Raw genomic sequence first — 14679 nt, forward strand, 5'->3', positions numbered from 1 at the left:
TCAACTCATTCTCTCTCACACACACAAACTACTTCATTTATGAGGCTTGTTTGTTTGATATAAGATTATTTGAATTTACTTTTTAAAAGTTTAATATAAGATTGTAACGGTTACAATTTGATTTTTTTATAAATTCGTTATTTAAATTAATTAAAAATAAATAATTTAACCGATTATTTATTTGAAACAGAGTCACCAATTAATTTTCGAAAATCAATAAAAATGGCATATGTGTACAAACGTATTGACTAAAGTTTCTTTTAGTTCGTAGTTTGGTGATACTCGGGAAAGAATTTTCGCGTTTCATCATCCGTACCCGTTTTGAAAACGGTCCCTACTTTATAAATTTGGTTTTTGAAAATTGGTTATATAACGTTTTATTTTAACCGATTATTCTTTCGGTCCTAAGCATGCATAGATTTTAGCGTTATTTAAAATATTGTAACAACACTATTGAAATGTTGGTACATGTTGCTAATGACAACTAGGGAGGAGAATACCTGAAAATTATCAGTCATTTAAAGGCATTAGGGTTTAAACATAAATCTCAAACAAACCTTTATCAAAATATTTTTTTGTAGAAATATCCCAAAAATATTTTGAAATCATTTTCTATTTTTTCGGGATTTTTAGAAGATGGTTTGATGTTTCAAAATTACAAAATAATTTTGGATTTTGAAAATGGGATCCAAACAAGCCTTAGGACTAGTGTCCTATGTCTTGGGTTCATTTTATCGGTTAGGAGTCTTTAGTCCTAGGACACTAGTGTCCTATGTCTTGGGTTCGTTTTATCGGTTAAGAGTCTTTAGTCCTAGGTTAGGAGCCTCTCGGTCGGGGCTTAGGATCCTCGATCCTAGATGAAAAACACTAGTCTGGGTGTTAAGGACACTCGATCATGGGTTAGAATTCTCAATCGGGTACCATAATTCTCGGTCTTAGGTGGAAGTTATCGTTCCTAGGTTTGAGAGTTCTCGGTCGGGTGCAAGATTCCTCGGTCCTAGGTCTGACTTCTCAGTCAGATTTAAAAATCCTCAGTCGGACCTCTCAGTCCTAGGATAGATTTCTCGGTCAGACCTTTCGATCCTAAAGAACATCAAAATTGTAGGTTTTATAATTTTGATGGAGGCTTACATTCTTCTATTCAGGGCCTAAGTAGATTCACAAAGCTCTCAAAATCATTTAGAACATCATCCCAAGGTATCAATCGATATAAGTGATGATCAATTCGTTCAAAACAGTTTGTAGGCAAAATCGGGTTTTTGGTTTTAAAGTTGTTTTGAAGTAAAATGAGCTTGCCAATAGCTTCCTTATACTTCATATACTTGATTGGTACCAAAACAAGAACACTTGTTGTTCGTTTGGACCAAATCAAGAACTCAAAATTTTCAATTATTTTGAAAATTTTGATTTTGATCAAACATGATCGGGATGGATCAAACATGATCAGGATGAATCAAACATGATCTAAATAGTTGCCAACATCATTAGAAACATGTTGGAATATTTTCTAAGCAGTTGTTCTTGAGAATTAACCTAAGAATAGCAAACCCGATTTTTGAATTTTTAAAATTTAAATTTGGGTTTTTCTATTTAAGGTTGATTGATTAATATTAACATAAACAGAAAGCTTGGAAATGATCCTAGGATCGATTTTCAATCCTAAAATTCAACAAAACAGACAACATTAAAATATAAAAATTTTCAAATTCAAACTAAAAGTATGAATTAAAGGATGATTGGAAGCATACCAATGATTGGAGAACATTCTTTAGACCTTAGGGAAGCTTTTGGGATGCTTAAATCCAAGTTTTAGAGTCTTCTGCAAAGATTTCGAAAAATTATTAAGGAAGGTTATTTATAGCCTCCCGAAGTCGGTTGATCCATCCAAGTGTATTGAATTAGCCAAAAGCCATTAATGGCATTTTGATTGTTCTTGGATCAACTTGCCAGAATATGCATGATCACAACCTATTGATGTAGGGGAAATGATCATTGTGATAGGGTGATCATTTCACTTTTTGAAAGGAGTCAATCCATCTAGAAACGACGAAATTCCATCTTTGAAAAATTAAAGATGGTTACGGATGGTTATCCATCCAGCATCACGATGAAGACGATGGTGACGGATAAAACAACGTCGTTTTGAGGCGTTCGTGATGAACACGGAGCGTTCCGTCAGTGCTCTGTCGTGTTACGTTGGCAATCGGGAGCTTCGTTAGCGTTTCAGCTAACGGGTGTTAGCTGATCTGGTGAGGAGCGAGCGCGCGTTCCTTTGGTTACAACCGGTTACGCGGGCGCGTCTAGGGCGTTTGATGAGATTCTCTGCAAAGATTTCGAAAAATTGTTGAGGAAGGCTATTTATAGCCTCCCGAAGTCGGCTGATCCATCCAAGTGTATTGTATTAACCAAAAGTCATTAATGACATTTTGACTGTTCTTGGATCAACTTGCCAGAATAGGCATGATCACAACCTATTGATGTAGGGGAAATGATCACTGAGATAGGGTGATCATTTCACTTTTTGAACGGAGTCAATCCATCTAGAAACGACGAAATTCCATCTTTGAAAAATTAAAGATGGTTATGGATGGTTATCCATCCAGCGTCACGATGAAGACGATGGTGACGGATAAAACAACGTCGTTTTGAGGCGTTCGTGATGAACACAGAGCGTTCTGTCAGTGCTCTGTCGTGTTACGTTGGCAATCGGGAGCTTCGTTAGCGTTTCAGCTAACGGGTGTTAGCTGATCTGGTGAGGAGCGAGCGCGCGTTCCTTCGGTTACAACCGGTTACGCAGGCGCGTCTAGGGCGTTTGATGAGATTCTCTGCAAAGATTTCGAAAAATTGTTGAGGAAGGCTATTTATAGCCTCCCGAAGTCGGCTGATCCATCCAAGTGTATTGTATTAACCAAAAGTCATTAATGACATTTTGACTGTTCTTGGATCAACTTGCCAGAATAGGCATGATCACAACCTATTGATGTAGGGGAAATGATCACTGAGATAGGGTGATCATTTCACTTTTTGAACGGAGTCAATCCATCTAGAAACGACGAAATTCCATCTTTGAAAAATTAAAGATGGTTATGGATGGTTATCCATCCAGCGTCACGATGAAGACGATGGTGACGGATAAAACAACGTCGTTTTGAGGCGTTCGTGATGAACACAGAGCGTTCCGTCAGTGCTCTGTCGTGTTACGTTGGCAATCGGGAGCTTCGTTAGCGTTTCAGCTGAAACGCTAACGGGTGTTAGCTGATCTAATTAGGAGCGAGCGCGCGTTCCTTTGGTTACAACCGGTTACGCGGGCGCGTCTAGGGCGTTTGATGAGATTCTAGTGCCCATCCAACTATTATGATTTCGGTTGTAACTTTCTTCCAGGGTTCGGTTACACCCGATTACGGTTTTATTTTTATTTTAAAACCTTAAGGGTTTGTTTAAAATTGATTTTCTTTCATTATTTTGGCTTTAATTTTGATATTTTCAAATACACAAAAAAATAAAAAAATAAATATGACAATTATTTTACCATTTCATTATTATATATTTTTGGGTTAAATAAATAATTTTTGGGATGAAATATGTACCTCATTTTATCTTTAAATTATTTATTTTAATCCCTTGATTTTTCCAAAATTATTTTAAGATAAAATGAGTACAAGTGTATAACATCTATCCTAATAAAAAAATTTTTGTTATTTTTCTTAATTAATTAGATTTTAATTATCATAATAATTAATCTAATTAATTATTTTAATTAAGTTTTGACTCTTTTGGGGTTAATTATTTTGATTTTATTTATTCAAAAGTAAATCAAAATAATTATTTTAATTTTATAAATTGGGTACGTAGATTTTTAGTGCTTACACTCGTGATATTTGATTTCATAAGAATCAATCTTTATTCCTGAGCTACCTTAGTGAATTTAAAGAGACGTCTTCATAGTGCTTGTTGTGACAATTTCTCTTTACCTAGCATACAAATCCCACTATAATTTCAGATGGAAATGCACTCATTCAATCTTGGAGAGAAATCGAAAGAAATGAAGAGAGTAGAAAGCTCTCCCAGATATGGAATATTTCGTTTGAGAAAGTCACAAGTATAATAAAAGTAAAAACGTTGTAAGCGCTAATTGATTATTGTTATTGTCTGTAATTCAATTATTGTTTCATTGTCAAATTTAGAAATTGTCTAGATCCGATCTTAAACTTTTGTATTTTTTTTCCTCTTTTGGGTTTTTTTAATGAAATGACACTAAACTGTTTTCCAAAAAAAATATATCCCACTTTAATTGATTAATATCTGAATATTAAACAGATTAGTTCGAAATCCAATCTGATTAATTGAGATTTAATATTTTGAATTGGATTGATCGAGTTATGATTGAATTAGATTGGATTTGAATTTAATTAAATACGGATTGAATTAAGATTATCCAAATAAGATATTTTTTCAAATTTTTTATTTATTTCACTAAAATATATTATTATTATTTTAATTTTACTTAATATTTAGGCAATTTAAACAATTAGATAAAAAAAATATTTAAATAAATTATTCAATCCAATTTACATTAATCAATATTAATATAATTTAAATTTAATATAGAATATATAAAATGGATTGAATTTAATTAGTTGTTCGCCCTTAATATTTAGCAATGATTTGTTATTAGGCCAAAATAAATGAAATATTATTATGAAAAATAAGAAAATAGCAACGAAATAAATGAATGAGGTCATTGTTTAAATTATCGTCATTAAAAGTCAATAACTATGATAGTTGTAACCTTGTTGTGTTTGTATTGTCCTTGGGAGTCTTTGATCTTGTTTCCAATGTTTTGATAAATATTTATTGGTTCAATATGCACACTTGGTATATTTTTAAAATATTATATAAAGTAAATTAAATGTATTTTAATTATTAATTTAAATAATATTATAGCTTAAATAATTCATATTCATTACATCTATTTGGATTATTTAAATAATTTAATTTTTTTAACATATCTTTTATTAATCAATTCAACAGATTTTCTTAAAAAAAATATTAAAATATATTTTATCTTTTTACAAAATATATTTCATCTTTTTATAAAATATATTTCTTATAATATATTAATATACTTTACATTTTTTTATTAAATAATTCATTATTTTTATAATTTTAAATCAAATCATGCGGGAATATTAATGATTGACTAGAGTTTTGAAAAAAAAAAACAGAAAAATTAGTAACCAAAATAGTTAACCAGTTTAATTTTAACGGTTTATTGGTTAACCGATTCTAACGATTCTGATTAACCGATTTTTTACCAGTTAAACAGTTCAGTTTTCGGTTTACCTATTTTTCTAACGGTTTAACCGATAAATCGGTAATAATTTAATTATATTTGTATATTTTATAATTTGTATTAGTTATTTTATATATAATAAATATGTTATAAATAATATTTAGTAATCTATAAATCTTTTTATTTTTAAATTTTAAATTTTTATTTTTATAGAATTATTTTTAAAAAATATTATAATTTATATAAAATTTTATAAAAATAAATTAAAATTAAACTGAGATAATTTCTTTAAAATATATAAAATTATTTTAATAAGGATACAATAATGTGGAATTATAAATTAACAAAATCAAAATAGTTAAACAAATTAAAAACTTGATGTATTTATATTCATTTCATGTTTTAACTCTCTGTCAACACTTCGTTGGTAAAAGACTAATCCACATAATAAATTTAAATTTTTTCAAAAAAATATATAAAAAAACTAACAAAATAACTATAAAATATATTATATTGTTACAATAAAATTATATATTATAAAATATTCTTAAATATATCAATAAAATATATTATAATAATATAATATTTTAATATTATATTATAATAGAGAATAATATAATAGGAAAGTGCAAATAATATTTTTTTTTTTTAAATTCGTTCCATAAATTTATTACTTAATTTAAAAAGTTAAATTATCAATTTCTGGTTAAACCCAGTTAACCGACCGGAACCGACCAAAACCGGTAGAACCAAATCGGTAAAACCGATAGCATTAATGGTCGGTTAATCAGTTTGTAAAATAAAAGACAAAATCGGTCTTAACCGAAACCGTTTAACCGGGTTAAACGCCCTATAATTGACTCATTTATTGAAACAAACAAATTTTTAATTTTTAGTAGAATTTTAATAGTGAACTAAATTCATTCAGACAATATATTTTTAGAAATATATTGATTGGTACCTTAATATAAAATTGATGGTTGATAATGTATTATTGGTACTTTATTATTTTATTATCTAATTAGAGATAGCAAAAACATAATATACTTATTTGTCCCTTTCCATATCAGTTGTCATAATATAGAAGGAGAATCTTACATAGTTACATGGGTAAATATTTTCATGATGAATGAATCAAATTTAAAATATCTAGTAATGTAAATTAAACAAGAATATGTACATTTCATTGAATACAATACAAATAATTTTCTTATCACAATTATTGTGTTGTTTTGTATGATCAAAGCCATCAGCAAGATAATAAAGCAAACATTTGCTAGGTTTCAATTAGAAAGGAACAAAATTGGGAATATAAACCAAAATTTAGTTGTTTATAATTATTAATATAACTTCATATTGTAGGCTAGCAAATCTCAACATTTTAATTGAAAATACATAATTCTATTTTTGTTTATGGTCCAAGTTTATTTTGAGAATAACTAGTATAATTCCACTCATGACCCTAGTTTATTTTGATTTCGAACTTTTAATTTTAGGTAAGCCACCTCTTACTTAAATTATTTTAGTGGTTTCAATAATTATATATATATATATATATATTCTATAAAATGGAAGTATATAATTAAAATTACTCATTTTCAATTGAAAATTTATTTTTTTACTTTATCTTCCTATGATTTTCATATAGATCAAGTTAATTTTCCTCTTTTACTTCATTTTCTTACTACACGTTTGTATTTTGATATAATTTTGCATCACTTGTATTTTACTCAATCTTTTAATACTCATTGTAATCCCAAAAATTATTAACTTAATCTAACTACTATTTGTAACTTTTATTCACATGATTAGGTTCGGTTCCTTCGAATACCCCAAACTGTCACCCATTAAATCTTTTGGCCCAATTCAGCTTCGGGCCAAACTTCCATGTGCCCTAAGTGTTAGTTCTGTGCCGCTTCATCTAAGACCTTCTACTCTCATCGTAGTCATCCCGAACCTATATATAAAAGGATCGACAAAAGGTCACTCATTTCCTATTACCATCTCCAAATAAATACACATGTATATAGAAGAAACCTAATTGTAAAATTCTTCCCAACTAAATCTCGGATTATTTTATTTCAAATCAAATAACTTTGTCAAGATCTATTTTAACATTTCACAATAAACAAGTATTACAAGTTAAGCACCTTAGAAACCAACTATTATAATCAAACACATTAGAATTAACCATAAACAAGTATTATAAGTCAAACACTTTGAAACCAAACATTAGAATCAAGCACATTGTGTATCATTTTATTTCAAAGACAAAATAGATAACTCGAAACAATCAAATCAACAATAAATCGATTCCAAAAGTCCATAATTGAACATTAGAATTAATCATAAAACAAGTATTTTAAGTCAAAAACTTAAAAAAAAAATAAACATTAGAATCAAACACACTGTGTCTTATTTGATTTCAAAGATATGTCTTATTTGATTTCAAAGATAAAACAGATAACTCGAAACAATCAAATTAACAATAAATCGATTTCAAAAGTCAATAATGGAACATTAGAATTAACCATAAACAAGTATTATAAGTCAAACTCTTTAAAACCAAACATTAGAATCAAACACATTGTGTCTCATTTTATTTCAAATACAAAACAGATAACTCGAAACAATCAAATCAAGTATGAATCAATTCTAAAACTCCATAATTGAACATTAGAATAAACCACGTCATGTTATGAAATCAGAAATAGTTAATATCAATTTAAACCAATTCAAACTTCTTCAATAAACAACCATAATAACTCAATATTCAAAATTCATTTCTCTCCCTTCTCTATTCCTCCTTAACTTTATTATAAAATTTCAAAACATTATTACTAAATCTCAAGAAACTTTGTCTATCTTTACCAACTAACCAGATCCCTTAACTTGATTTTTCCTGTCATAACTCTCATCTTCTTCCTCCACACTCGTCCCTCCACCACCATTTCCAACATTCAAATCCCCTTTTCCAACAGTCAAATCCAATGGACCTTGAGGAGACCCAGAAAGAGAACTTCTATGATTCGATTTTGTATACTCTTCAAGAGTCATCATCATCGACCCCCCACCAAGCCCTATTCTAGGTCGATAATTCTCCTCCGCCGCCGCAGCTGCAGCCTCCGTCTTTCTTTTATGAAGCCGGTATTTCTACATTTTCACCAATGCAAATCGAATCACAAACATTAAAAGTAACAAAAGAAATGGGAAATTGATCAAACATACTTGCAAATGACTCTTCACTTCGTCATTAGTTAATCCATCGACTTTCATATGTTCCCTTATCTGTTTTGGAGTCGCCACTGCAAAACCCACAAAACCCACAAAACAAAAACGATTATTCACCATAACCCATAACCCAAAACCTAAAAATCTGAATAAACTACCATTAGAGCCACCAAGAAGCTGCAAAACAGCGACGAATCGCCGGTGCAAATCCTTAGACCAGGACCGTCTTTCTTTCCTATAAGGCACCGGCGCCGGATGTGGTACAATCCGCAAATTAGATTGAGAAACAGGGGTAGACGAGGAATTTCCTTTCTCACTATAGTAAATCTTAGAAACAGAATCAATCTTCATTCCAGGAATTACAAGTGACAATCCAGAAATTGGTAATTCAACTCTCTCTTCATTTCTTGCTCGAATCACCGGAAACATCGAACAACCCGCCGTCAAATTCAGTAACGGTTTCTTTCCTTTTCCATTATTATTCATCGGATCTCCCACCGCAATCCAATTCTGCTTTATATACAAAATCAAAGTATAAAAAAATGATTTCCTTTATAAACTTAACATGGGTAATGGGTTAATTACCTTCTTAACGTCACAGTTTTTTGAATCATCAGTTTTCCATAGCTGAGCAGAGCTTAACCAAGTTTTCTTATCTCTATTCTCATCAGATTTATTCATCAATTGTAAATATCCAACCGCTTGTAGATTCAATCTCCTGTAATTCGTAGCTTCCTCTTTCATTATCTGAATCACTGCAACAACAAGATTACAAGAACACATATTTCAAGGAATCAAAAACAAAAAAAAAAAACAGAATCTTTAATTAACAAATTACCATCTTGTATAAGACGCATGCAGAAAGGAAGTTCCCGTTTGAAAGCATCGATCTTTCTCTTCTCTTGCTCTAACATCATTATGAAATCATCTAATTTAGATAATCTCTCTGGCCGATCACCGATCGCTGTTATCTCTCCAAGGAAATCTCTTATGGTTTTGGGTATGTATAAACTCAATCTTGAAGGATCGGTATTCGAGTAATGAGGAATTGAACCCATCTCGATCTAAAAACTCAAACTTGCAGATCAAATTAAGGAGAGCAAGAACTGTGAAAGAACTTGCATATATTTACATCTATTTATATAGTGGGGACTGGAGATCAATGGAGATAGAGATAGAGAGATAAGTGAGGATTGAAGAAACCTGGAATCTGAAAAGAAGATAGATATAAAGAAAAGCTACTTTTAGAAAGAGAGAAGAAAGAAGGAAAGTTTATCAAAATGAGAGAAGAAGAAGATTCTATTCTTAATAACGGCGAATTTAGAAATGGATTTTGGTGATATTTCGATTCGTCGCGTATAAGCTTTTTCATTGAAATTCCCAAACTACCCTCTTGGGCATACTTTGCACTCATAAAAATCTTAAGGGTTTTTATTACTAGAATCTTGATCTCGAACCACCCATATTTAATAGGTTGGTGAAAAATACAATAATCTAAAAAAACAACCTGATTCATGATTCAAAATGAATTATATATCAAACATGTAAAAGAAATTAAAAATTTGATGATTTTTAGTTGATATTCATTTCAAAATTTACATAATTTAAAAAGACTTAGTCTAGTTTGTTTTTTGAAATTTGAACGCATTCACGCTAAATCGTTGTTATATTCACCATCACCACCGATATATTAACTTTATAGTGAATTAGTAATGGATGAACGTCGTGTTTAGTGTGGGTGATTGTTGCTTTTGACCAGAGTCGTGTCCTAGGGGGAGCGGGTTGTTTTGAAAATTTATGTAATTTGTTTGTTTGTATATGTTTGAATTTCTATATTTTGTTAAGAGAATTCAAATTTTGGGGAAAGTTTAGTGTAATATAATGTGTTTCTATCATGTTTGGAAATGTTTGGTTACTTTTAATTGGAACTGTATTTCTATATCTTGTTAAGGTGATTTGAGTATAATTGAACTTTTTGTTTAATGTATGATTTAAATTATATATATCCATTTTTTTTAATTAAAAATAATAAAGAAATTTATTTTGAGTTGAAATTTCAACTATGTTTTAAGTTTAAATGTAAATGAAATTGAGATGTTAACCTACCTATTTGTTTGATGTTGAGTCATTTTGAGTTTTTATTGGATTTTTTTTTAAGAATTCTATTTTATTTAAAATTTGAATTAGTTAAATTATTAAAACTGTTTGGATTTAAAATTTATACAAATAAAATTATTATAATATTTTAATTAATAAATTAAATAATTAATGATTTTAAAAATAAAATGTGAATGGTGAGAATATAGTAAAAGAAAAACTCAAAAAATGACTAGCTCTAAGTGGGTATTGTAGTAATTTCATGGAGTATACTTTTTTATTCATATTAATTAAAAATACATAATTTTTTTTATAGAAATCTAAAGGAGGATAAAACAGTAAAATCATGAATGAATCTTAAACTTAGATCTAGTTTGAAATTCACTTTGGACAGGATTTAATGTAATCAGATTCTTATTTAGACAAATTTGAATTTTGATACATTTATATTTAGAAAATTATATATACAAATATTTATTGTAGTTTTTTCTTTAAATAATTGAAGTTCAAATGTTATATTTTATATATAGTAGTTAGAATCATTTATAAAAACCAAACAAAGCCTTGATGAGAATCCATAACAATCCTTGTCATCCCTTTTTTGGTTTATTAATTAAGTGCATATCTATTAGAGAATCAACACGGATTCTGATTTCAGAAAAATAAAATAAAAAATATTCTTTTGAGAACCTTATTAAAGATTTTACTAATTGGAGTTTGAGATCAACATTTATTTAATATGGATCTATTTAAAAATAGTACTTAATATATATATAATTATAACACTTATAAAATAGAAGTTGGTACTAATCTTAATTCAGAATTTGAAAGAAAAAAATTGAAATTTCTTAAACATAATTAAGAATATTGAAACTATGTAGATTCGATGCATGACTTGTATAACTAATAAAAATGATGTCTAAATAAATAAATAAAGAATGATTAACACAAATAAAAAAAAAAACTAAAAATATAATTATAAAGTAATGTTGGAATTAGATATTAGAAAATCACATTCAATGTGTCCATTTAAAAATATTTTTAGAAGGTTAGATATAAGAGATTGATTTGAATATAAAATGAATGTTCATACATTTATAATTATATATATATAATTAAATTATGTTTAGAATATTATCTTATCTAATTTAATATCCGAATTAAAAAAAAATATCGAGAAATTTGTATATAAAATAAAATTGAATTGTTTAAACCCTATAACAACAAAACTTAACCTAAACAAAATAAACAAACATGAACAAATCTATAAAATTAAAGTTACTCCAAAAAGACAATCAAGTTCTCAATAGAAAAATGGATTTGAATGTTAGCTAAAGTTATAACAACACTATTATTAAAATTCGGATGGATGAGAGTAAAAAAAAATAAAAAATCAGAGGAATAATATATATATATATATATTATATATATATATATATATATATTATATATATATATATATATATATATATATATATATATATCTAAAAATAAATTATCAAACATTTTTTTAGTTGAAACTTATCCAAATCCCTAAACAAATTTTAAAATGAAACATTATAATTTTAATTCTTTATTTTAAATTTTCAAGCTATTTTCAATTTCAAAATTTCAAATGTCAGATCATGTTTAACCAACCACACCCTTCTTCTTTAATATATATTGAGAGGATTTTTAGAATAGAATCTAGAAAAAATAATTATAAAAAAAAAAGGGATAAAGATGGTGATGTATTCATCAATAAACCAACCATTTCTTCTTTATTCAATAGTCAAACATTTTAACTACCCCAACCATATTCATAAAGATCAAAATAAATCTACCAAACCTAGAAGCCATTACCCACTTGGCAAAACATAAAGAAAATAGTTGTGATATACAATATACATCACAAAATCTCCATTTAAAACGAGTGTCACTGACCAAAATGTGATTCAATTAAACTTTTCGAAGCCTTTACCAATATGAAACACACTAAATTCGCGACAATCTAGTCAAATGTCAAAACATCCCTTAGTAGATTAAAAATAAGGGAAAGAAGTCAACAATAATGTAACAATATGGTTTTTTTTTTTAAGATAGTGTGTTCTAGTTTGTTGAGGATAATGTGTTATATATATAATAAATAAATGGTGAATATTGAAAACTCATATTCATAATTTGCAAATTAGATGGTCGAATCTTATGGTCGAATCTTATGGTCTGATCTAGAGTCTTGATTTATAATCAATGTCAGAAACATATCTACAAATTATATTTGGGACTTAAAATAATTACGACGAATTTAAAAAAGTAAAGAGAAAATTATAGATAAAACGAATAGATAAATACAAATTAAATAAATAAATAATGAATTAAATTAAAAAAATTAATAAACGAAGGGTTACGTAGGTTGTAGACTTGTAGCCCACTTTAACGCTTAATAGATCCGCTTTGAATGATGTAGTAGACCGGATATAGTGTCTATTAAAATAGTTTATTCATTTTGTAACACTCTTCTTATACATTAATTAATTTTATGTATTAATGATTTTTTTACTATTGATTTTACATTTTTATTTAATAAAATTTTTGTTTGAAATTGTTACTATAGTGACATTTTTTACTTAATTTTGTTTAGTTAGTTAATTTAAAAATAATCAATATAATTATTGGATATCTACGTATTTATCAAACCGATCTATTAGTTGATATATCTAATTCGTCGGATATATGGTTTTAATTGAATATAACCAACTTAATAAGACCAAATTGAAATTTAATTATTATAAAATTTGACTCCACCCTAAATTGTCACCCATAATTTTATTATTTTAATTGTCATTTCATATATATAGAAATCTCTTCAAATGAATTATTTGCTAGTAATAAATAAAATATAAAATAAGGTTTGGATATAATAATCTTTTATCAGAAGTACATTACTTTTCAAATTATAAATTCACCTCAAAGAAGGAGATTTTGGTAGATTCCATTATTATTATTTTTAATCAAAACTGGATATTAAACAAAGTCCAACTTATGGGCATTCAATTTTAATATAAGGAAGAGTATATTTCCAATTGGTCTTCATTCTACAAAATTTCAACAAAATTGTCATAATCACTTGGTTCCATAAAACTAATATTAATAATATTTTGTTCTTAAGGCTTTGTTTAGAATCAAATTATATCAAGTTTCTTTTGTCAAATCAAGTTTCTTAGTTGAAATTCAATAGATTCTAATTTTACCATTCATAATTAACGATCCATAATAAAAATCTATAAAAATTAAGAAAATGATATTAAAACCGTATTAATCTCATTTACAAAATTAAAATCTCTTTTAATAAAAAGAAGACTAGTAGAGGAAAAAAATGTCTATCATACGGACATGTTACAATTAAAAAATAAATTCTAAATATTTTAGTTTAAGTGATATTTAAAATTTGTTGTTAGTTCTAATTTAATTAGAATTCTAAAAGATCCTCAGAATCCCTAGTTAGATTCTCTAAAACAAATTAAAGAAAAATATATATATCTTCAAGATATGCTAAAAAGTTGGCTTAGGATTTGTTTGATAAAATGAGAATAAAATGTCCAATGTTAAATATTAATAAGTTAAGTGTCTTAAAATAAACTGTTAATAAACTAATAAAATATCTAAATATTTAATATTTAAAATTATTTTATAAAATGAAACTATATAAAAAATAAATTATTTTATATTTTTCTAATCAGTTAATAATTAAAGAATTTATAGGTAAAAAATGATATAAATGAGATTTTGATAAAATTTAAATCATGCTATAAAATATTCTGATAAATTGATTTTATAAAATATGTTTTGTTGTGAATTTTTGTAAAATAAAAGTAACATACCAAATAAGCTTTTACTTGAAAACATGATAGATAATCGTGTTCAATTGGTTTGAGTTGATGAGCCCTTAATTTGATCAATTTTTGTGTGAATATTTGATTTGAATATAATAACAAGATGTACAATCACTTTCGATCAATGCGTATACTTCCAACATTATTACATTGAGAAGGTTTTTTTTTAAGTAAATTGGTGTAGCT

General features: G+C 27.5%; 1 protein-coding gene across 1 annotated transcript; it reads right to left on the reverse strand.

Annotated features, from left to right (window-relative positions):
• Positions 1-8028: 8028 nt before the first annotated feature.
• On the reverse strand, positions 8029-9610 carry LOC124932814 (transcription factor HHO5-like). Its single transcript, XM_047473497.1, has 4 exons — positions 9110-9610; positions 8683-9034; positions 8522-8598; positions 8029-8446 (listed from the first exon to the last, which is right to left on the reverse strand). The coding sequence occupies exons 1-4, from the start codon at positions 9305-9307 to the stop codon at positions 8168-8170; spliced, it is 906 nt and encodes a 301-aa protein (XP_047329453.1). The 5' UTR covers positions 9308-9610; the 3' UTR covers positions 8029-8167.
• Between the last annotated feature and the right edge of the window lie 5069 nt (positions 9611-14679).

The sequence above is a fragment of the Impatiens glandulifera genome, chromosome 3 (genome assembly GCF_907164915.1).
Source record: "Impatiens glandulifera chromosome 3, dImpGla2.1, whole genome shotgun sequence".
Taxonomy (NCBI): Eukaryota; Viridiplantae; Streptophyta; class Magnoliopsida; order Ericales; family Balsaminaceae; genus Impatiens; species Impatiens glandulifera.

Bases quoted from the DNA above. Each gene is read 5' to 3' on its own strand.
- LOC124932814 (XM_047473497.1), bottom strand. From the start codon at position 9,307: ATGTGTTCTTGTAATCTTGTTGTTGCAGTGATTCAGATAATGAAAGAG. The intron at 9,035-9,109 runs GTAATTAACCCA...TATATAAAGCAG, and splicing joins AAAACTGTGACGTTAAGAAG to AATTGGATTGCGGTGGGAGA. The intron at 8,599-8,682 runs GTAGTTTATTCA...TGGGTTTTGCAG, and splicing joins GCTTCTTGGTGGCTCTAATG to TGGCGACTCCAAAACAGATA.